This window comes from Lampris incognitus, chromosome 11 (assembly GCF_029633865.1).
Source record: "Lampris incognitus isolate fLamInc1 chromosome 11, fLamInc1.hap2, whole genome shotgun sequence".
In the NCBI taxonomy this organism is placed as follows: Eukaryota; Metazoa; Chordata; class Actinopteri; order Lampriformes; family Lampridae; genus Lampris; species Lampris incognitus.
The window spans coordinates 18586996-18611943 of record NC_079221.1 but is presented as its reverse complement, the minus strand read 5'-3'; the positions used below and the strand labels follow the sequence as shown (position 1 = coordinate 18611943).

At 41.7% G+C, this 24948-nt stretch overlaps 1 protein-coding gene across 2 annotated transcripts; it reads left to right on the top strand.

Moving 5' to 3' along the window:
* The first annotated feature begins 208 nt into the window (after window positions 1–208).
* LOC130120493 (signal transducer and activator of transcription 1-alpha/beta-like) lies at window positions 209–22068 on the top strand. Of its 2 annotated transcripts, none has more exons than XM_056289051.1 (24): window positions 209–403; window positions 6845–6972; window positions 7373–7517; window positions 8165–8260; window positions 8754–8825; window positions 9204–9243; window positions 9355–9449; window positions 9956–10107; window positions 11500–11661; window positions 11789–11881; window positions 12766–12825; window positions 12936–12980; window positions 13111–13231; window positions 14190–14231; window positions 16564–16650; window positions 17480–17578; window positions 18069–18204; window positions 19128–19168; window positions 19370–19443; window positions 19724–19863; window positions 20060–20236; window positions 21057–21114; window positions 21665–21743; window positions 21934–22068. In XM_056289051.1, exons 2-24 carry the CDS (start codon window positions 6845–6847, stop codon window positions 22033–22035), a joined length of 2244 nt encoding a protein of 747 aa, XP_056145026.1. In that variant the 5' UTR covers window positions 209–403; the 3' UTR covers window positions 22036–22068. The 2 variants fall into 2 exon arrangements, with proteins under 2 accessions (XP_056145026.1, XP_056145027.1); XM_056289052.1 differs by having other exon boundaries at window positions 210–403; window positions 12954–12980.
* The last annotated feature ends 2880 nt before the right edge of the window (window positions 22069–24948 follow it).

The window sequence follows — 24948 nt, the reverse complement described above, 5'->3', positions numbered from 1 at the left end:
GTCTAAATAAAGAATGCCAAGGAGAGGTTGTGTCGAGCGACAGCGCTGTGTCCTGACGTGATTTCTAAATACAATAGACACCTCTGCTGATTTTTTACTCTGTACATGATTTGAATTGTTTTGAATAGACCGCTACGCCACCCGGACGATTGCCAATGAGTTATTTTGAAGGCAACAGATGTTGACGGGAAGTCACATTGCAGCAGCTTGACGCAGCGACTGTTCCGTTTGTTTTTGTTTTTTTTCTTCTCTTCCCTGTACTTCCCGAGAGTGCCGTGATTGACAGAGTCGCGTGGAGGGGGAGAGACAGACAGACAGACAGAGAGAGAGAGAGAGAGAGAGAGAGAGAGACAGAGAAAGAAAAGCAGCGGAGATCTTCTCATTAAGACCAATCTACTGAACGGTAAGTCACGCGTCTTGCAGAGACGACATCGTAAATAAGAAACATCACATCTTCGAAGTTCTGCAATGATCGCAACCATTCAGATGAATTTATACAACTTAATCTGAATTTAATCTGAATTTATACAATTTATATGTTCACTGGCTCATTTGTCGACCGACTTCGCCTTATGATGCAATTTTGCGGCGAAATAAAGACGTTTTGAAATGTCAATGCTAAAGAAGGGATGAACATTTTTTGTAACGTGCGTTATTGTTATCGAAGTCCGGAATTTTAGTTTCTTTTGTAAAATAGTGCGTGTTTGCCGTCTAGTTTTTTTTTTTTTTACAGGTTTTAGTGGCGCCCCCCCCAAAAGTGTCATAAATTCATTTTGGTCGCATAGCGTGATGCTATGGGAGAATGACATAATCGCCGTTCAGACCAAAACCGAAACAAATACAGGGACTTCTTCACGGCAACACCGTGTATGATTTGAAAAAAAAGAAAAGAAAAAGATGTTACTTTACTGTGAACATGGCTCCTCTTCTTCCGCCATCGTCTTTTGAACTACAGTTTACAAATAGACCAGTCTCGATTATTCCTTCGAGACTGGTCAAATACGATCCACTGGTTAAGGTGGTACGTTTACATGTTGATTGGGCCTTTGGGCTCGAGTTTAATTATAATGATAAAAAGTTTATAATTTTAAATATATATACACACCCTATGATCATACGAGACTGATGAATTTCTGAACAGGCTAGCCTTTGCTCATTCTTTTATTGAGGACAGTGACTCAACTTGTGTCCATGTAATTGGAGATTTTAATGCTGACTTGTCAGATAACAATTCTATATTTGCAAAACATCAGCTGCAGTTTTGTGATGATAGCAATTTAATACTATCTAGCAAAGTATTCTTGCCTGATAAGAGTTTTAATTATGTAAGTGAAGCGTGGCATATTACTTCTTGGCTTGACTATTGTATATGTACAGCAGCTGCCCATGCCTTTCTGGATAATATACACTCACTGGCCACTTTATTAGGTACACCTTGCTAGTACCGGGTTGGACCCCCTTTTGCCTTCAGAACTGCCTTAATCCTTCGTGGCATAGATTCAACAAGGTACTGGAAACATTCCTCAGAGAGTTTGGTCCATATTGACATGATAGCATCACGCAGTTGCCGCAGATTTGTCGGCTGCACATCCATGATGCGAATCTCCCGGTCCACCACATCCCAAAGGTGTTCTATTGGATTGAGATCTGGTGACTGTGGAGGCCATTTGAGTACAGTGAACTCATTGTCATGTTCAAGAAACCAGTCTGAGATGATTCGAGCTTTATGACATGGCGCGTTATCCTGCTGGAAGTAGCCATCAGAAGATGGGAACACTGTGGTCATAAAGGGATGGACATGGTCAGCAACAATACTCAGGTAGGCTGTGGTGTTGACACGATGCTCTATTGGTACTAAGGGGCCCAAAGTGTGCCAAGAAAATATCCCCCACACCATTACACCACCACCACCAGCCTGAACCGTTGATACAAGGCAGGATGGATCCATGCTTTCATGTTGTTGACGCCAAATTCTGACCCTACCATCCGAATGTCGCAGCAGAAATCGAGACTCATCAGACCAGGCAACGTTTTTCCAATCTTCTATTGTCTAATTTTGGTGAGCCTGTGCGAATTGTAGCCTCAGTTTCCTGTTCTTAGCTGACAGGAGTGGCACCCGGTGTGGTCTTCTGCTGCTGTAGCCCATCTGCCTCAAGGTTCGACGTGTTGTGCGTTCAGAGATGCTCTTCTGCATACCTCGGTTGTAATGAGTGGTTATTTGAGTTACTGTTGCCTTTCTATCAGCTCGAACCAGTCTGGCCATTCTCCTCTGACCTCTGGCATCAACAAGGCATTTTCGCCCACAGAACTGCCGCTCACCGGATATTTTCTCTTTTTCGGACCATTCTCTGTAAACCCTAGAGATGGTTGTGCGTGAAAATCCCAGTAGATCAGCAGTTTCTGAAATACTCAGACCAGCCCGTCTGGCACCAACAACCATGCCACGTTCAAAGTCACTTAAATCACCTTTCTCCCCCATTCTGATGCTCGGTTTGAACTGCAGCAGATCGTCTTGACCATGTCTACATGCCTAAATGCATTGAGTTGCTGCCATGTGATTGGCTGATTAGAAATTTGCGTTAACGAGCAGTTGGACAGGTGTGCCTAATAAAGTGGCCGGTGAGTGTAGAGATATGCAATGGGTTGGCTACCTCTGATCACATACCTGTTGCTATGTTGAGAATGTACCCCTGCTGGCTGTTACTGGTAATGCTGCTAATACAGGGACGCTAGATTGGACAAATCTGACTGAGGAGGATATTGACAGATATTCTACCCTAACTAACAGATTGTTTGATAATATTGCACTGCCTAGGGATGCTTTAATGTGCCTAAATATGAATTGCGAAGACCTACATCATGCTGCTGACCTCTGCATCATGTACGATAATATTGTGACGGCTCTTAATGTCTCCAGTGACCCCTTCCGTAAACAAAGGAAGGAATAAGGTGCATAATATCAAACCTGGGTGGAATGAGTTTGTGGCTGAACAACATCCTGCAGCTAGAGAAACCTTTACACTCTGGTCTGAGTCAGGAAGGCCTAGACAGGGGGCGTTGTTTGAGCATAAAAAACTTACAAATACAAGATTTAAATATGCTCTTCGTTTTAAATGAGAACACAATGAGAGCTGACTCACTTGCCAGGAAGTTGCAAAGTAACAATCATAATGACTTCTGGAAAGAGGTCAAATTCATGAATAATCATAAAACCCCTCTACCGTCTGATATTGAGGGTGTTTGTGGCTCAGACAAAATAGGTGAGGTATGGCGAGAGCATTATTGCAATTTATTTAACTGTGTTAAAAGTAATGCAGTTGTAGTGGGTAATGCTGATCTCTCTGTTAACACGGTAGTCGGGTCAGCTGATGTCTCAGATGCCATTATGAAGCTACATAATAACAAGACTTGTGGTATGGACTGCATTACTGCAGAACACCTAAAGTATGCCAGTCTTAGGCTCTTCCCAATGCTTGCCATGTGTTTCACTGGTCTTACGGTTCACGGGGTTCTTCCTGATTCTGTGATGTTTGTACTGTTCTATGATGTTTGTCCTTAAAGACAAGGCTGGCAAACTAAGTAGCCTGGACAATTATAGACCTATTGCCCTTGCCAGTGTTCTGTCTAAAGTGCTGGAAAGAATTCTCCTAACTAGGTTGGAAATATATATTCTCACGACTGACAATCAGTTTGGATTTAAAAGAAAACACGGCACTGATTTATGCATTTATGCTCTAAAGGAGATAGTGGCCAAATATAGAAGCCAAAATTCTACTGTATTTCTATGTTTTGTTGATGCTTCCAAGGCATTTGACAGGGTTAACCATTAGAAATTATTTATGAAATTGCTGGCTAGAGGTGTTCTAGATTATATAGTCAGAATTATTGTCTTCTGGTATGCTCATCTGAAGTTTCAGGTTAAATGGGACAATGATGTGTCTGCCCCATTCCATGTAGGCAATGGGGTTAGCCAAGGTCGAATTTTGTCTCCTTTTTTGTTCAATGTGTATATGGATGACCTGTCGAGACAGCTGAATGGGTGTAACACGGGCTGTCTTGTGTGTGGCTCTGTCATCAATCACCTCATGTATGCTGATGATTTAGTTTTAATTAGCCCATATAGTGCTGGACTTCAGCAGCTACTGAAGGTGTGCTTGCAGTATGGTGAAGAAAATGACATTAAATATAACTCCAAAAAAAGTAATGTCATGATTGTCAGAACTAGAGAGGACAGGAAATCAAAATTTCCTGTGTTTCTGTTATCAGATAGTCCTCTCGATACATGCAAGGAAATAAAATATCTTGGACATGTCCTCACTGATGATCTGACGGATGACAGAGATATATACCGACAATGCTGTAAAATCTATGCCCAGGCTAATATGTTGCTCCGGGAGTTCTCTATGTGCTCTGTTGATGTCAAGTGTTCATTGCTTAGAGCTTACAGTGCATCTGGAAAGTATTCACACCCCTTCACTTTCCCCACATTTTGTTATGTTACAGCCTTATTCCAAAATGGATTAAATTCCTTTTTTTCTCATCAATCTACACACAATACCCCATAATGACAAAGTGAAAAAGGTTTTGTAGAAATTTTTGCAATTTTATTAAAAATAAAAAACTGAAATATTGCATGTACATAAGTATTCACACCCTTTGCTATGACACTCAAAATTGAGCTCAGGTTCATCCTGTTTCCACTGATCATCCTTGAGATGTTTCTACATCTTGATTGGAGTCCACCTGTAGTAAATTCAATTGATCGGACATGATTTGGAAAGGCACACACCTGTCTATATAAGGCCCCGCTGTTGACAGTGCATGTCAGAGCAGAAACCAAGCCATGAAGTCAAAGAAATTGTCTGTGGACCTCCGAGACAGAATTGTATCGAGGCACAGATCTGGGGAAGGATACAAAAAAATTTCTACAGCTTTGAAGGTCCCGAAGAGCACAGTGGTCTCCATCATTTGTAAATGGAAGAAGTTTGGATCCACCAAGACTCTTCCTAGAGCTGGCCGCCCAGCCAAACCGAGCAATCGGGGGAGAAGGGCCTTGGTCAGGGAGGAACCCGATGGTCACTCTGACAGAGCTCCAGCATTCCTCTGTGGAGATGGGAGAACCTTCCAGAAGGACAGCCATCTCTGCAGCACTCCACCAATCAGGCCTTTATGGTAGAGTGGCCAGACAGAAGCCTCTGCTCAGTAAAAGGCACATGACAGCCCACTTGGAGTTTGCCTGAAAGCACCTAAAGGACTCTCAGACCATGAGAAACAAGATTCTCTGGTCTGATGAAACCAAGATTGAACTCTTTGGCCTGAATGCCAAACGTCACGTCTGGAGGAAACCAGGCACCTCTCATCACCTTGCTAATACCATCCCTACAGTGAAGCATGGTGGTGGCAGCATCATGTTGTGGGGATGTTTTTCAGCGGCAGGAACTGGGAGACTAGTCAGGATCGAGGGAAAGATGAATGGAGCAAAGAACAGAGAGATCCTTCATGTTAACCTGCTCCGGAGCGCTCAGGACCTCCGACTGGGGCGAAGGTTTACCTTTCAACACGACAACAACCCTAAGCACACAGCCAAGACAACGAAGGAGTGGCTTCGGGACAAGTCTGTGAATGTCCTTGAGTGGCCCAGCCAGAGCCCAGACTTGAACCCCATTGAACATCTCTGGAAAGGCCTCAAAATAGCTGTGCAGCGACACTCCCCATCTAACCTTACAGAGCTCGAGAGAATCTGCAGAGATGAATGGGAGAAATACCCCAAATATAGGTGTGCCAAGCTTGTAGCTTCATACCCAAGAAGACTTGAGGCTGTAATCGCTGCCAAGGGTGCCTCAACCAAGTACTGAGTAAAGGGTGTGAATACTTATGTACATGGAATATTTCAGTTTTTTATTTTAATAAATTTGGAAAAATTTCTATAAAACCTTTTTCGCTTTGTCATTATGGGGTATTGTGTGTAGATTGATGAGAAAAAAAAGGAATTTAATCCATTTTGGAATAAGGCTGTAACATAGCAAAATATGGGGAAAGTGAAGGGGTGTGAATACTTTCCGGATGCAATGTATGTTACACCTCTGTATACAGCTCATCTCTGGTCTTCTTACAGGAAGAGAAGTATGCAGAGGCTCAGAGTAGCTTACAATGATGCTATGAGGTTGTTGCTTCATGTACCCAGATGGCACAGTGCCAGTCAGTTGTTTGTGTCCTCAGATGTGCCTACATGTGATGTACTTTTTAGACAGCTAACGTATAATTTTATGTGTCGCCTGGATGTGTTGGAGAACAGCATCATAGAGGCTCTAACCAGCCCTACGAAAAGCTGCTATCGGTTCACATCCAGAATTCAAACGCACTGGCGAGACAGCCTGTATCTGTTATGAACTGACTGTGTTGTACGGTGCATGCGTGGACGCCTCGTGTGTGTGTGTGTGTGTGTGTGTGTGTGTGTGCATCATGTAGGCCTAAATGTTTTTTTTTTTAAATTGTATTGTTTTATTTTATTGTATTGTTGCTTGTATGCTATGGACCGGCTGTGTGTCCGAAATAAAGATTATTATTATTATCATTAATAAAAGCCATAACTTGTCTTGGACAGTTTATGTAAAAGTACCGTATAAAGTTAACACCACCGGCGTGAGAACCTGAGAGGACTAGGGTTTCATCATTTCTATTAGTTAATGGCAGTAATCATGCTTAAAAGTGTGTACTGGAATATTAGCAGGAAACTCGCTTGTTACTTTTGGGGGGCATACATTCCCAATTTCAATCCAGTTTCTCAAAACCTGTGACGGTTCCTGGAGTTCTAATGGTGGCTTATTCCGCTGTGCAACTGTAGATGGCGCAATGGCAGAAGGTTCTCAAACTGGATCCAGCCCGACAGGTGGCGGTGAGCAGGTTGTATGGAGAAGTTCTCCCTCGGGAGTACCGCCATTGCCTTGGCGATTGGATCGAGGACCAGAACTGGCAAGTCCCCTAATTTATGTCATGAAAATGCGTGTGAGCAAAAATACGTAAAACATGGTGCCTGCAAGGGACACGGTTACATAGAGTGCACACAGTGCGTCCGAGCCCTTATTGTTCCTGAGGGGTGGGGGCACTCACTCGCCCCAAATTGTAGTAATTACTTAAAATACATAAATAAATAAATAAATAAAACAACTATCAAACGTCATGGGCAAGTAAGTCCACAGAAGACCTCGGCTGTTAAAGACATTGGTCTGCTAGTTTGGGGACAGGTAGCGTGCAGCAGAAGCCCACAGTGATTTGTTTGGTTAGTGGAGAGAGACACTGGTGTGATTCAACATAGAAAGGCAGTATCCAGAGATGAACTGGGATTTCTCTGTTTTGCTCGGTTTCAATGCAGGGATTTGGCAGCTGATGATGAAGATAAAGCAACGGAATGTTTCCACAAACTCCTGTGCCACTTGGAGTTACAGGAGAAACTTTCTTATCAGATGAACAACATTTTACAGGGGCCGAACTTTCCAAGGATAAAATGTCACTTTGAGGTAGGACCCCTTTCTAAATTGAATGCTACCATTGACCCAGAACTGCGCTTGGTGTTGCTGTTGTTGTTTTGTTTTGTTTTGCTTTTTGCAAAGATGCTGGTATAGCAAAGAAACCTCCTGAGATGTAACTTGTGGGACCTGTGATTCTATGCAGAGCGAGAATAGTCTGTCTTGAGAAACCTAGAACAATTAGAAAATAGACGATTTTCCATTTTGCCTTGTTATGAGGTGAGTCCACGTATGGTTTCTCTACTCAAGAGATTCCAATCTCAGGTGAGGGCCTCCGAGTAACCTCCCTCATAAAAAAAAAAAAATCTTGTAAAAAAGGTACTTACCTTGGCTGGCCAGAGAAGATTGTTGCAAAAGAGGATTCCAATCTTTGTTATTTTGAAGGTATAGAGGTCTTGACAGAGGCCACGTCAGGGGGTTAAAGATGCAGTGTGAACAGTTGCAGCCTGGTTCAGAGCTTTAGATTTTTCCTTGAAATGGAGTAATAGTATGCTTCATCCTTTTTTAGGGAGTTGTTCCTTATCCGATGCGAGGGTCTAAGGACAGGATGCTGTGTTGCTGTAAAGCCCCTTGAGGCAAATTTGTGATATTGGGCTATACAAATAAAATTGACTTGACTCTTCTTTTTATCGCCTCAGAAACACTTTAAAGATTATCCCGTGAAGTTGGCCAAGCTTATTTGTGATTGTCTAAGTAAGGAGAGGAAGATCCTGGACTCCACCATTGAAACACAGGTTACACACTACCTACCCACCTACAGGTTACACACAGGGAGACACAACATGACTTTAAGGCCGATTATTATATCTTTAATTTGGTAAACAATGCCAATATTCCAGAACGGACCTTGTCAGTGTTAGTTTTGAGCAATTTCAGCAGGCAGTCTGAAAAGATGGCCTCATAGTTTATGATTGGTCCAGGACTCTAATCTCATTTCTTAACACACCCAGCAGCACTGGAGCTGTTTTTCAAGATGGTTGGTTTTTACAGCTTGAATCTAGACTCTGGTAAAGTCCGTCCATATCTTGGGGGGAAAAAACACAAAGACAGTCCGTTTATTTGACGTATTTATTTTTATATATTGTTCTTATATAGAGTTTTGTGTAGCAGGGATGTTAATGTAAGTTAATGCAAGAGATTGTTGAATTTAACTTGTAATGTTCAGTTAGGACCCCCACCAAATGAAAGCAAAGTAATGTAACCCTCTTGTTTTTGCATTTTTCTCAGGACAGCGAACCCAGAAACCAGGAGCAAAGTGACATGGGAAACAAAATCAGTGGACTGAGGAATGAAATTCTGGTAAACTCACTTGGACAATAAGATAACATGTTTTCCCAAGAGTTTTTTATTTTTCAAAAAATTTTTTTTTGTAGTACACAGATTTCAGTAACCAGTGATTTACTACCTGCAGGTGGTAAATAACATAAACTTCCAGGTAAAGCAAGGGCCTCACATTTTTTTATTGCAGTGTTTGTCATTCATTATCACATAAATTCATAGCAACTCATCCCTTTGTTTTAACGCCAAGCATCTCTTCTAAGTGGAGAGTGTGCAAATAGGAAGACGGATTAATGCATTGAAGGTGCACTTCCTATGATGAATGCAAAAAAAATGACTCATATACGCTATTCAAAGTTAGTGCTTGTAAAACAATGTGAGGCTGTGATCTTCATGCAGACCGCAGAGCAGCAGATCAAGTATCTGGAGAACCTACACGGTGAGCAGATTCACAGGATAACACAGGTTACAAGGAAAACATACTATGACACGTCTGATGTCGTGTCTTCGGCTTCATTTTGACAACCTGTGGCTTTTTGTCATTTCCAAGTTGAGCTGCTGAATGAACTGCCCCTGTCCCCGGCTCTTGCGAGAGATGGTTTGCTTTTAAAGGCCAAGAGTGACACCCAGAACAAAACAAAAGAGGTAATGCTAAAATGTGTGTTCAGACGAGTTTTAGTTTTATTTATTTGTTTGATTGTTTATTTATTTTGAGATTGCCCGAATGTTTCTAAACCAGAATGACTCATATACACTCATTGAGTATATACTATGTACATTGTTTGCATTTCGAAGATTGAGCTTACCAAATCACTTAATCTTCAGTCGAATATTAAATATAGTTTTTCATATGGTTTTTTTAGACAAATGAAACTCTCTGCCAATGTCTCAGTTTTCTGTAGTTCAAATTAAGCTGTTTGGATTCTTTTGAATTATTGTTTTGTTATTGTCGTGATATTGATAGTCTGCCCTAATTCTAAATGTGGAAATTTATTTCTTGGAACAACTCAAATTAAATTTGAACTGGTGATTTCTCATCCCACTCTTTGTGAAGACAGAATATGAAACAAAAGAAATATGGAGTAAAATACTCGTGTAATTGCTTTCTTCTCTAATAGTTTACTTTTTCTTTTTCTTTTTTGGCTCTGTAGATGTTGATTAAGCAGCTAGAGAGCATTTTAGGTCTGGCAGGGTCCATCGTCTCCTCTCTCATCTTTGAGAAGTTGCCTAAGTGGAAGAGCCAACAGCAGAACGTCTGCATTGGAGGCCCTACTGGCAGTTGCATTAACGAACTACAGTCTTGGTAAGAGTCAAATCAAGTCATCAAGTTCATTTGTATAGCCACAAAATGCTTGCGGTTCAGATGGGGGGGGGGGGGAAACCATCTATCCATCCATTATCCAAACCGCTTATCCTGCTCTCAGGGTCGCGGGATGCTGGAGCCTATCCCAGCAGTCATTGGGCGGCAGGCGGGGAGACACCCTGGACAGGCCGCCAGGCCATCATAGGGCCGACACACACACGTTCACACCTAGGGACAATTTAGTACGGCCGTCTTTGGACTGTGGGAGGAAACTGGAGCACGTAAAAAAAACTTTATTTAATTTTACTTTATAATTTTATTGTCTAGCCAGGTCTGGAAATTTGTCTTTAGCCTCACCAGGCACACACATTAATCACATATTGTACATACAATGCAGTACACAAGTATATTAGATGGGCTTCATGATGTATAGTACATAATATACAGCACATAGAATTGAATTACCACGGTTTATTGCACTGGCGATAAAGGACTGTTTGTACACCTTTTTATTTTTTAAGTGACTGGTATGACCAGTTTGCTGTCATCACTGATCTTCTGTGTTTATCACAGCTGGAGTGAAGGGAAATTTCACCGATGGTTTTGTGTATGTGCAGTCAGTACTGATGAGTACTGTAGTCGATTGAAGCAATAAAGCCCTCACCTTGTACTATATTGACGGCGAAATCGCTGATCGCCTGCTCACAGATTCTTTCCCACGGTGCCTACACATACCAGAATGCATTGCTGCATGCTCGCTTCTGTATTGTCATCTATAAAATATTCTGCGCTAGTGTTGCAGGACGTCATTTTCACCATCGCAAACATAGTTTAGCCTATAGAATGAGGATGTGTGTGTGTGTGTGTGTGTGTGTGTGTGTGTGTGTGTTTTTAACAGGATGTTTAGAGTACATTAGAGTATTAGAGTATCAGAAAGGTTGGTGCTAGATTGGATTAGCCAGAGCGATAGGAGGGACGCTCGCTCCGTGGGATGAAAGTGTTCGCATGGCTCTGATTGGCTCACCCCAAACCTAACCTTAACCGCTCACCTTAACAGAATAGCCGGAGCGTCATCAGTTGCCTGACAGTGAAACAGCCAATCACAGCGAGAGTGTCCCACCAACCCTACAAGGTTGTAGTTTTTTCGGCCGCCAATTGACATCACCATATGTAACTTGGCGGGCACAAAAAAACTCAGTTTCACTGACCAACCAAAGATGCAGAAACGATCGGGAAAACTGTAGGTGTTCTTCACGTGTTATCCCTGTCACAGATAAACAGAGATAAGGTTGGAAATCTATGAATTTTCCCTTTAAGCGTGTGTGTGTGTGTGTGTGTGTGTGTGTGTGTGTGTGTGTGTGTGTGTGTGTGTTGTTCGTATGCACATATTAGGTTCACAACAGTGGCAGAAGACCTGCAACAGCTGCGTGGGCAGCTGAAAAAGTTTCATGAGCAGGAAATGAAATATTCCTCAGGTGAACCATTTAACCTTCTCACTCAAGTGACACAATATGAGGAACACACGCATGACCTACTCAGAAGACTTCATGAAAAGTAAGCTATAGTGTATTTTCTGCTTCTCACTATTTTCTAGGTGGTACTTAACACAAACACATACTTACAGAAGGGGCTACTATTTGCTGGAAATGTTGACATATTTTGTTACACCCTTGCATTGCAGCGCTCTTGTGGTTGAGAAACAGCCCTGCATGAAATCTCTGCCTCAGCAACCTTTGATAGTCAAGACTAAAGTGGCTTTCTCTGTCAAAGTCAGGTAAAGTTACGCTGGAATTCATAAATTCCTCACACAGATCTACAAAAAGCTCCTGATACAAGCAACACTCAGGATCCCAGGCCAAAGCAGGAGCCAGTCGTGGCATTTGAACCAGCAGCACCCTTTGGCTACTGTCTTGCTTCTCATGCCAGATTAGTCCTCAAAACTCCTGTTATGAGGTGGTTTATAGTTGAGCGTGAAATGGCCGGGATAAAAGTCAGCACCTCCAAGTCTGAGGCCATGGGTCTCTTCCAGAAAATAGTGGATTGCTCCCTCCGGGTTGGGGACAAGTTGCTGTCTCAAGTGAAGGATTTCATGTATCTCAGGGTCTTGTTCACGAGTGAGGGTAGGATGGAGCGGGAGATTGACAGGTGGATTGGTGCAGCATCAGCAGTAATGCGGACATTGTACCGGACCGTTGTGGTGAAGAGGGAGCTGAGCTGGAAGGCAAAGCTCCCAAATTTACCAGTCAAGCTTCGTTCCAACCCTCACCTATGGTCATGAGCTTTGGGTAGTGACCGAAAGGGTGAGATCGTGGCTACAAGCGGCTGAAATGAGTTTCCTCCGTAGGGTGTCTGGGCTCAGCCTTTGAGATAGGGTGAGGAGCTCGGACATCCGGAGGGAGCTCGAGTAGAGCTGCTGCTCCTCCGTGTCGAAGGGAGCCCGCTGAGGTGGTTCGGGCATCTGATAAGGATGCCTCCTGGGCAACCCCGGGGAAGTGGCTGATGATGAGATAAGATGAATTAAATCACACTAGTTGGAGATTTTCAACTTATTTCAAGAAAAAAAGACCTCAAAACAAATTTAAAGAAGTAGATAAAAGGAAATTAATTTTTAAACTGGATATTTTTTAGTGTGTCTCTAACTTTATATTCTTTCCATAGGTATTTGATTAAACTCAAGGAGTTTTACAGTCTGCTTCTGGTCACACCTTTTTTTGACAAGTAAGTGAAAGCATGTGTGTTAGGAGCACAAGTCAGCAGCGTATATGCCCATCTGTTGCAAAACCAACAACCTTGCTTATAATTATGTTTTGTTCTAAATTTAACTGCAGCATTCTTTATTTGAACAGGGATGTCAATGACATCACAATTAATGGGTAAGTCATGGCATTCAGTATCTTTCAACTTCAAATGTAAATGAATCCCTTGTTATAATCACTTTTATCATCTTTAAATATCACTTATGTAAAGGAATACCAAGACTGACCCTTGTTTGATGTAAAATAGAAATAATGATTGTTCCAAGTTCCGGAAATTCAACCTCACTGCAAACAAGAGTCCTCGCATCAGCAAAGTGTTGGCTTTGGACTTTACCAGTGACGCCCTGGTGGCAGAATTTGAGAATCTGGTATGAAACTTTGCATGCTTAATGTGTAAATGTAGGCTAAAGTCTCTTTTCTCTTGGGTTATGGTAGGGACACAGTGCTAACAAGTACAGTGGACTAGGTAGGGATTCAGTATCTCGGTCAATCGCAGGGGATCAAACTCTAAACCTCTGGTTTGATGGCGACCTCACCAACACAGACCATCCTGCAGCCAAAAGTGAGAAGTTATGCTAATAAAATGTGAAAATTCCCTTGGACTGTATCCAGACGAAGTGAGTTTTAATATTCATATAGGGCTGTTCCAATTTGGGGCCACTTTTTGATTGTTGCTCTGGGTCACCACCATCTCCCCCCGGTCTTAAAATCAAGAGTAAAAGACAACTAAGTTTCTTCTGGAAAAATATTACGAGACACATAGAGTAGCAAGGGTTACCTACATAATGGTTATTTATACACTTCCTGGAATTTGTAAAAATACATTTGTGTATTTCACTTAGGTGGAACAATATGCTGTCATTGCTCAGTGCTTATTCTTATGAGTTCATTAAAGGTTAACCATTAATTTGGCCTCTCTGAGGTCACCGTAATAAACACTGATTGTATATTTGCTTTCTAAAAACCCTATTCTTCATACCTTACCATTAGCAGGGGTACAGCGGGTTTTTACTTTTTTTATGTTTGCATGTATGTGTATAGTATGTCTGACTTTCTGTCTGCTTGTCTTTTTGTCTCACCCACAATATTCATATTCTGGAGCACTACTTGTACTCGAAACATAGAAAGACATTGAACTTTGTGTTAACGATGCCTCATGTTTCAAATATAGCAGTGCAGTCTTTCATATTTACTGTAACCTGTTTCTGATATGGATAATAATAGAAGACCCTGACATGCATTTAAACTTCAGGGCTTGTAAAAATCATTGTGGATGATGATATTAATGTTTTTTTTTCTTTTCTTAAAATGTTCTTTTTACATTAGACACTCACAGAAGAGAGAGATGCAGGTACCAGATCAAATAATGTAAGTATGCACTGTTAAGTTCAGTTGTAAGTTCACTTGAATAGAAGAATTCATGAATAAAAATTCATGTTAGGAGAGCACACGCTATATTAACACCAATGTCTTAAGTATACTGTCAGAGAGGAGTTGTGTTATTTAAAGACTTGTATCCACAACTGGCAGAAGTGCTGATCTCAACTCATCTTCTGCAGAGACACTGTATTTTGACCTGCTCTTTAAATCAGTTCTAAGCAATTGAAAAAAAATATTACTGTATGACTATTTTTCTAACACTAGTATAATTTTTGATGATTTTTCCTGTTTGTGCTAGGTAAGACTTAGACAGGTAGTTGTTACACTGAAATTGGTTTCCTGTTGTCTATTCGGTGATCTCCCATTTTCCAGTATGGGCCTTGCGTCTTTTCTTCATTGTGGGAGAAATACCTTTTGATTAGAAAACAATGGGGTCAAAAGGAACTTTTTTCATAAAACATGAAATCCCATTAATATCTTGAAACAGATTTCTGAAAATGATGCATAAAAAGAATGCTACATAAAAAGGTCTTGTTTAAGACCTCTCTTGAGGTCAAACCTTGGAGAAGTACCATTTCTGAGTTTAATCGAACAATTACAGTAACTATATAATGCTTTGGGCACGGTGGCACAGTGGTTAGCATGGTCACCTCACAGCAAGAAGGTCCTGGGTTCGAACCCTTGGGGGTCGTCCTCTATGTGGAGAGTGCATGTTTTCCCCGTGGGTTTCCTCCGGCGGCTCCAGTCCAAAGACACGTAGGTCAGGTGAATCAGCCATACTAATTTGTCCATAGGGGTGTGGGTGTGCGTGCGCGCGCGTGCGTGCGTGCGTGCGTGCCGCCCTGTGATGGTCTGGCGGCCTGTCCAGGGTGTCTCCCTGCCTGCTACCCAATGACTGCTGGGATAGGCTCCAGCATCCCAGAGCAGGATAAGTGGTTTGGATAATGGATGGATGGACATAAAAAGAAAGAAAAGACAAGGGGCATATATCTTAGGGGAGAGATCCCTCCTTTGTTGCTCCCCCTGAGGTTTCTTCCTATTTTTTCTCCCTGTTAAAGGTTTTTTTTTTTTAGGGAGTTGTTCCTTATCTGATGCGAGGGTCTAAGGACAGGATGCTGTGTTGCTGTAAAGCCCCTTGAGGCAAATTTGTAATTTGTGATATTGGGCTATACAAATAAAATTGACTTGACATGCTTTGAAAAACTGTGGTGCCAAGCTTCAAAACGAGAGCTCCCTAAGAACCCTACATACTGAGCTTGTATTTGTGTTGGCCCGCTAGTGAGCACCTTGGCTCCTGAGAGTGAATATGACATCACTAGGGTCACTGAATACGACAGGAAACCGATTTCAGTACACAGGAACACAGTATCAGTGCAGCAAACATGTCAGACACCACATTGGTATTACGTTGACATAATATAGACATACAGTGTATTTTTCACATGATTAAACGTCTATATTATATACAAAGCATCTAAAAGTACAATTTTCTGGGTGTCCAGGTAGCATAGCGGTCTGTTCCGTTGCCTAACAACACGGGGATCGCCGGATCGAATCCTTGTGTTACCTCCGGGTTAGTCAGGCGTCCCTGCAGAAACAGTTGGCTGTGTCTATGGGTGGGAAGCCATATGTGGGTATGTGTCCCGGTCGCTGCACTAGCGCTTCCTCTGGTCGGCTGGGGCGCCTGTTCAGGGGGAAGGGGGAACTGGAGGGAATAGTGTGATCCTCTCACGCACTACGTCCCCCTGGCGAAACTCCTCACTGTCAGGTGAAAAGAAGCGGCTGGCGACTCCACATGTATCGGAGGAGGCATGTGGTAGTCTGCAGCCCTCTCCGGATCGGCAAAGTGGGTGGAGCAGCGACTGGGATGGCTCGGAAGAGTGGGGTAATTGGCCGGATACAATTAAGGGAAAAAAATCCAAAAAAAAGTACGATTTTCTTTTGTCCATCACTACACTGTCATTGAATTTCAGCCACCACACATTCCCTTTGATAGAAGCAGTCAGCGCACAGACAAATATTACATTATGCTGTGAGTATTAAGATAGCTACCCGTAAATTCATCACCCGTCCTTATACTATAGAGGTTAGTCAGTTAAGTCTTTTGAAGGGAGGAAGATGGAAAATAAAAATCAGCAATTGGGAGTTTTACTGGAATATGACACCAAAATGTAACTTTACTTGCCACTAGGGATGTGTGATCCTTGCAAATAGATAAATGGATCTTGTTGTGGCTGGACCCAGCACAAATTAACCCCTTCCTGTCAGATGAGGTTTTGCACTGGCTGGCCGAGTTTTACATGGTCCTTTTATCTTCCAGCAGAGTTCCCTGCCTGTCATGGAGGAGCTTCACATCATTAAATTCGTGACTCAGCTTCAGTGGCTTGGACAAGCGCTTGATGTTGAGGTGAGGACGCCGTCTGTGTCCCTGCTGTGGTTTATTTGCTCAAAAGAAAACCCAGTTGGCGAACACAGAATTTAGTCAGTGCACACAAACACTGGATGATCTAAGCAGTGGCTTGCTGCTATGATAATCTCTGGGTTTGGCAAATGATACTGAGCCTTAGATGAAACCATTTGCTCTTAATTGCCAGGTGATATTTGTCTTCCTTTTTATGTTGAAATGTTGACACAACCTAATGTCCAGCATGAAACTGAATAATTCTTGAAATTTATGCATTTTTTTTTTGGTAATTTTATTCAGTTAAGAAACTATAGCCGGCCTCTCACTTATAATTAATAAATTTGCATTGGTTGCGTTGTATACAGTAAAATCTTAGATTAGATAGATACACATGAGGGGGTTTGGACAATATTATTGAGTGGGATCATTTTTTTTAATCATCATTCCTGCTGGGTGACAAATAGCCACATTGAAGCTATACGAGATATGTTTCTGGCAAATCCAAGCTAAGTTAGCAACCTTGAGAAGTGAAATAGTTTTGGGTGTGTCTATGATATGTCTGATTCGTTCCCTCTCTTTGCTCTCTCTACCTCGGTTATGAGGAATTTCCTTTTCTGTCCGGGTGCTGGCTCAAGTGTAAATTGGTGTGTGCTGATTACTACCAGCAGCCTTTTTTTTTAAGTGTTTCTATGTGGTTAAAAACAAAAATAAAAAAAATGTTCAGTCCAAAACTAATCTTCCCCCAGTATGATTGGGAAAGTGCACAGTAAAAGGTGTAAGGTTACTTAAAAGTGAACCAGGTATGATAGTCCTGCCTGTTGTTTTGTTGCAGACCAGCACTCTGCCCCTTGTGGTCGTGTCCAGTAGCAATCAGACACCAAGTGCCTGGGCCTCCCTGCTGTGGTGCAACATGCAGACCGGTGAACCCAAGGTAAATCCATGTTACCACAATGGAACGAATGAAAAAATGTAAAGCCAAGGGCAGTTACATTTACAACAGCAAACAGGAGCAATAGAAGGTTAAAATAATTTTTTTGTCCATCCATCAAGTCGTTTTCTTTACGTGTTAAGCATTTTCTTCGTCATGCTGAGATAGTTTTTAGGGATGTTTGTTTTTCATCATGAACTGACATTTGGCCATAGCCCTTGAGGGGGTCCCATAAAAATCATTCCAAGTATACAAACGTTCACTGGATCTAAAAAAAAATAAAAATCTCACTTGTGCATTTTTTTTTTACCTTTTGTCTTTCTTATTGCGTTTTCTCATGAAAAATTTGGTAGTTTCTTTCTTTTTACCGTGCTTGATCACTTTGTGTGTATTATCTTGAGACGGTCATGTGTCAGTGTCACTTAAGTAGCTTCTATTCTCAAACTGACTTAAGCTCTGAACTTTGTTTTTTTTTTTAAATTTTGTTTTGTAGAATCGATCATTGTTTCTCAGTCCACCCTCAGTCACTTGGCAGCGGTTGTCAGAGGTTCTGAACTGGCAGTTTTTGTCCATCAGCAAACGAGGGCTCAATGAAGACCAGCTTTCTATGCTAAGAGACAAATTTGTGGGTAAGTGTGGATAGCTGCTTGTATCCTTACCTTAAGGGAGACCTCTAAAGTGTTGACGTCAATTTGAGTTCCTCAGAACACATCTGATTTTTCATCTGTTAATAAATAAACAGGACTCTTGGATCCCTTTTCATACCAATATTAACATCAACATCTGAAGAGTAACAGGACAGTTATTTAAGAATTAATGAGTGTATCATTAAGTTTGATAAGGCATAGGTCACCCTTTACACCAGTTCCCCTTATGTCTATACTTACAAACATATGTAGTATGTACATACGTATAAGATACCTTGTATATAATGGCAAATGATACTTACATTTGATATCATGTTCCACACCATACACAGAACATATAGTAAGGAGCTGCTGGGGACCAGCACTACATGGACTAAGCGCCACAAGATCATTTGCATACATAATATGGTTCACGAGAATTACCAGTCATGGACCTAGTATTACAGGATTTCAATTGGTTGGATGGATCATCAATATATAGATTATCATAGTCATGTACATAGTCTGGTGGGCATACCATTAAGCCAGAATTCTCACAATGTATTTGGGCATTCCTCTTTGACTCAATTTAACAAACAACTTTCTATGATTAACACGATCCGAAGCTTTGGAAGCATCAATAAAACACATAAGAACTGATGAGTTTTGACCTCTATATTTGTTTACAACTTCCTCTAAGGCATATGTCATTTATAAATCATCATTTGTAAATGCATTAGAGATGCTTCAGCAAGTGTAATTGTAAACCATTTCCTATTTTTTGTTACATTACTACAAAATGTGTAAATGGAAAGTTATTTTATCCAGCTTCCATGATGAGGAAAAATGGCAATTACATCTCTTATAGATCACTTGAAGCGGAGATAAGGCTGACAATGTGTTGTTCACTATGTGTTTCTTGACAGACCAGGCTGATGGCCTCGTCCACTGGACCAGGTTCTCCAAGGTGGGTGTTCCATCTTTAATGAGTATTTGAACCTGCAGAATAGGTCGTTTATACCTAAGGAACACCACCTTGACACGTTTTAGATTGCAGGCTAGCACTGAAGCTGTATGATCCTTCAGTTTATGTATGTGTATGTACATGTGTCTGCTTATTTTAACGATAAATAATATTTTTGTTTTTGTTGTGTTCATGTGTGTCCAGGAGGGTGTTTGGTTTTGGATTTATGGAATCCTGTATCTGATCGAAAAACACCTTCTGGATATTTGGAATGATGGGTAAGATACTTTCACTGTGTAATTTTCTTATGCTAACCAACCATGCCCACCCCTTGGGCTGAGAGATTCATATCATAGGCTTGTAGAAAAAGTCATGCTGAACAAGCTTATAGCTTGCTCATAGAATTGTAAGTGATTGGAAAATGCTATTATGTGATAAATTACATGAGTTTGTTGACATGGATTCAATTTTATTGTAATTGCTGTATTTTTTAAAAAGGATTTACCACAACTGAGATTCTGGGTTATGTGTTTATGAAGCACTTTTTGCCACTGCCAGGTTCATCATGGGTTTTGTAAGCAAAGAGCGGGTGGATTCCTTGTTGCGGAACATGCAAACTGGGACCTTTATCCTACGCTTCAGTGAGACTGTTAAAGAGGGAGCCATTACATTCAGCTGGGTAGAGCACCTAAATGGGGGTAGGTTGCTGTGCTTCGACAAAATGAAGAATATACAAGGCTCATAACACATTTCAAAAAGACGTTAGCAAATATCGAGCTCATACAGCACACAGGGCCAGATTGAGAAACCAGGGTGCCTTTTTCACAACCATTTGGTGCATGCATTCATTTGCTTCCAGTTGTGATGATGTGTTGGTATATGCTCTGCACGCAGGGACCCATGTGCATGCAGTGGAGCCCTGCACTGAGAAGGACCTTGAAATGATGTCCCTCCCTAACCTCATCCGCTGCTACAATTACGTTTCCCCAGAGAACACACTGAGGAACCCTCTACACTATCTATACCCAAGCATCCCCAAAGAGGAGGCCTTTAAACGCCACTACAGCAACAGTACTTTCTGTCTTGTTTGGTTTTCTGCATGAGAGAGGATATAGGCATTAGTGCAGGCCAAGCATGTTGGATAACATGAGAATTTGTCTTTGTGGCATTGGTAGACAACAGTAAAGAGACATTCAGGTTTGAGTTCCATCAGGTTTGAGTTGCAGATAGAGAGAACAAAGAGAAAACTTGGAATAGGATGCTTATTAAAAATCAGCTCTTTCTAGTGTAGAGCTTGTAGTCACTCATATCGACATAGTCTATAGTCTATAAATAAAACTAGTTTAAGCCAACTGTTTTGATTAAATTTCTCTTTGTTGAGGCATCCAGGTAGTGTGGCAGTCTATTCCGTTGCCTACCAACACCAAGGATCGCTGGTTCGAATCCTTGTATTACCTCTGGCTTGGTTGGGCGTCCCTACAGACACAATTGGCCGTGTCTGCGGGTGGGAAGTCGGCTGTGGGTATGTGTCCTGGTCGCTGCACTAGCGCCTCCTCTGCTTGGTCAGGGCGTCTGTTCGGACGGGAGGGAGAACTGGGGGGAATAGCGTGATCCTCCCACGCGCTATGTCCTTCTGGCTAAACTCCTCACTGTCAGGAGAAAAGAAGTGGCTGGTGACTCCATATGTATCAGAGGAGGCATGTGGTAGTCTGCAGCCCTCCCCGGATCGGCAGAGGGGGTGGAGCAGCGACCAGGACGGCTCGGAAGAGTGGGGTAATTGACCAAGTACAATTGGGGAGAAAAACCCCCCAAATTTTTTCTCTGTTAGTAATATACACTCCCCCCTTTTTATAATATGTGCCCTCTTTTGACTTTTTCTTTGTCAATGCAGAGACACGGAGATCCATTTTGAACGAATACCTGAGTAGAAGATGGGCCGCACTTTCAAGGTAAGTAAAGGAAAATGTTCAACTTTGCTTACTCAGTCACTTTTGGAATTTGAGTTGCTCTGTCAAGCGAAATCTCTCAGTGACAGATGCATTTGGAGGGGGGGGCAGTGGAACAGTTTATTGTCAGAAAGTTGTCGACTCTCATTAAACAACTACTACTGTTAAGCAGGACACTCAAGGCCAGAGCAGTAATTGTATATGTATGATATGTGTACATGAACATGTTGCTAAAAATCAGCACACATGCCTAGCAAAGTTGTAAAGGTAAATTCTGAGCTAAAATATGGAACATTTGTGTAAATTTCTGAATGTTCCCAAACACTAAAAAAAAAAAGTAAAAAATTCCAACATTCTTGCCACTGCTTGTTTTGGTCACCATGGAGTGAGTTCACCTGCCTCAGATCTGTGTTGCATCCAATCCCCTTTCTCAATCTTTCCCGTCCGATAAAGCAGAAAATTCAAAAAAACAAAAACAAAACATAAAAACAACAAAATTAACATGAATGAGAAAATTGCAAACATTGAACTTGGTCATGGTTTTCCTCTGCAGTCTGCCCACCCCTCTTCTGTCTCCGGATGAAGAGATGGATTCACCTGAAGAGGAATTCATCGAAGACATGGACATTGTGGTGGGTTTGAAATTTTACAGCTCTTTCATTCGTGTTCCCCCTAACAATCTCACAGTCAGAATGACACTTTTTCCCCAAATATGTGATTATCCAATTATAAAGTAGATAATTAAATATCCACCCCCACTCATGTTAAACAGTAAATGTCTGTGAATGATCTGTCTCTCTATAAACTTTTTTTTTTCTTTAGCTTGAGCACTTCTCCCCAGACTTGGAAAAGCTTATCATGGAAGAGCTTCAAAAGGAACTAGACAATGAAAAAGCAGAAACCAGCACCAGGCAGCACCCTTAAACAAAGGCTGAAATCCTGTTTAAAGGCTTCCTGGAGTGAGTTTATTACTTCATTTATCAGAGGAAGATCTGACTGATCAAAGTGTTGGTGAATAAATTATTGTTTTTGGGGGGCAGCATTTCAGGGTGCACACCTTACTCCTTTGTTCTAGTTCCACAAGTTCTGTTGATTTTTTTTTTTTTTTTTGCCATTTTCTGCCTTTTTATTCGAGAGAGACAGAAAAGGCAGGGGCGAGAGAGGGGATGACATGCAGCAAAGGGCCCGGACCGGATTTGAACCTAGGCCGCTGCGGTAATGATGCAGCCTTATGTGGTTAGCCACTGGTGCGACCCCCCCTATTGACATTTTGTGCATAAACAGTTTTGCATGTGTATATTGTATTGCGACAGGTTGCTCATGTACTGCTTAACAACCATCAGTTCAAGCCAAGTCAATCTGACTTAACAGGGATTTTGGCTTGGTGGAACGCTCATAGGAAAAGAAAATGGACATGGTGTACGTATCTATGCATTTTTATGATAGTCATTCATATTTTCAATTGCACTTGAACTGGATCTGCTTTGGTTATTTGAAAATAAGGATTTGGATGAGCAAGTTATGTGCAATTTGGACTGCTTTTTTGTCTTTTTAAGAGTTGAATTTTGTATTTGAACAGTCTTTCATGTAAACTTTAAAATTTTACATAAGTTTTCTCTGCAATATTAAATTAGAATGTCAAAGTAGCTGTTTTTTTCTTACTTTTGTTTATTAAAATAAACACTTTCTGGCAGAAATCTCATACACTGTTAAGAACTTGAATGAAAATAGGGCATACAATGTTAAACACATTAGAACCAAAATGCCTTTATGGTTTGCAAGTCATTGTTTTCTTGCCAATGATTGAATATCTGCACAAACAAATACATTTACATCATTTGTATGTCACTGTGTGTTTATAAACAGACACAATTTAAAGCACTGAATAAACTGCTAATTTTAAGCCTGTGTGACTGAAGTCGTATTTGTGGACACTACATACATCTCAAAGCTTCTTTTTTTTTTGTGTTTAATAAAGCCTAAAGCAGATGTCTTGCAGACTTTAATACTACAGATCATGAAGGAAATGTAATGATGCCTAATGTGTATATCCACTGACAATTATATAAACCATCCTCAGGTAGAATGGGTTTCAGAGTATGTGATACACCAGTTTACCTCTTGGGTAAGGGATATTGTATAAGGAAAGTTCAGATTCATACACAAATGTATTGAGAATTGCCTTTTAAATGCTTTTCCTGTGCTTGTCTCAACTCTGGACCTTTTGAGTTGTTTCCGCATAGTAAACCCGCACCAATATTGTACCCCCAAGCAGGTTAAACATTATTTACAACTTCTGCCTTTGCCAGGTCAGTTTTTAATTTTGACGAATGGCCCAAGCCGAACGACCGTATGGAAGTGTCATCTGCTCAGCTTTAAAAACCAACAGAGGATAAGCAACCTGGGATGCTGCCTGGAATTGGGAGCACTTATACTGGAGGCAATGCACAATGTGGATTCAAATAAGATAGAGCAGGACCCTTAGTCTAAAGCTCTATATTTCTGAATGTTCTTGTACAGGCAAGAATTAAATACTATTGCCCATGTTGAAACAACCAGTAAAATGAAAGAAATTTTTTTTTGCTAGAGCATTCAGCAAATGCTATAGAATTAGTTCAGGATTTTTAAAGATCCCCAATCCCCCCCCCCCCCCCTTAGCTGAGCTCTCATTTAGGACAGGATATTTGTCGCAGAGGAAGAAAAAGCGGAGCCTTTATCAGAAGTCTTAAAATGCATCAGCTTCGAGGAGTAACCTATAAAATGATCGCACCATTCCATTTCAATGAAAGGCCCAAATACACCATTGCACATTACATGTATGATTACAACTCTCATGTGTCTCTGAGGGACAACACAGAGCGGAACACTGTAGAAATATATACGGGAAATATCTACAGGTTTGAACAAAACAAAAATTATATATATATCAAAATAGCTTGCAGCATGCGAACATGTCTTCTATCATTCTGGGAGTGTACCTGGTGCTGTAGAACATTTTTTTCAAGCCAAGTGCTACTGCTATTGAAAGATGTATGAAGGCTTTCAGTCTGATCACACACTACACTGCTTGGGGAAAACTCAAAAGAGGGGGTTGAAATCACCCATCCCTTATCTGCTTCTTCTTTTTGAGGTTTATAGCGGAGCTAGTGCTCTGCCATAAACCCTCTGTTGAGCCACTCACCAAATCACACATACCTATGGACAATTCAAAATATCCAATTCACTGCTTGGTGGGGGAAGGAAAACGAAGCGACCAGAATAAGCACATGCGAAACACAGAGACAACATGCAAATTCCACACAGAGGGGGAAGGGTCAAATGCTGGACAGCCTCATTGCAGGGTATCATTGCCAATGGCCTCGTTCTCCCCCACTACTCCTGGTGGTGTGTTGATGCCATCCAGAGGGGTGAGAGAGAACGACTTGATGCAAGTGGTACAGTGAATAGTGTTTGGTTATAACGACACCGTGCAGGTAGTTGAAGAAAACGTCCAGTCTTACGATACATGTGGAGTCGCCAGGCGCTTCTTTTCACCTGACAGTGAGGACTTTCGCCAGGGGGACGTAGCGTGTGAGACAATCCTGCTATTCTCTCCAGTCCCCCCCGAACAGGCGCCCCGACTGACCAGAGGAAGTGGTAGTGCAGCGACCAGGACACATACCCACATCCGGCTTCCCACCCGCAGACATGGCCAATGGTGTCTGCAGGGATGCCCAACCATGCCGGAAGCAATACGGGGATTCGAACCACCGATCCCCATGCTGGTAGGCAATGGAATAGACCGCCACACTACCTAGATGCCTGAGTTGAGCATCTTAAGCAAACACAGAATTGGCA

Excerpts from the sequence above, each read along its gene's own strand:
- LOC130120493 (XM_056289051.1), top strand. The coding sequence starts at position 6,845 with ATGGCGCAATGGCAGAAGGTTCTCAAACTGGATCCAGCCCGACAGGTG. Across the intron at positions 9,244-9,354 it reads GTATCTGGAGAACCTACACG|TTGAGCTGCTGAATGAACTG; the intron begins GTGAGCAGATTC and ends GTCATTTCCAAG. Across the intron at positions 20,237-21,056 it reads TAAACGCCACTACAGCAACA|AGACACGGAGATCCATTTTG; the intron begins GTACTTTCTGTC and ends TTGTCAATGCAG.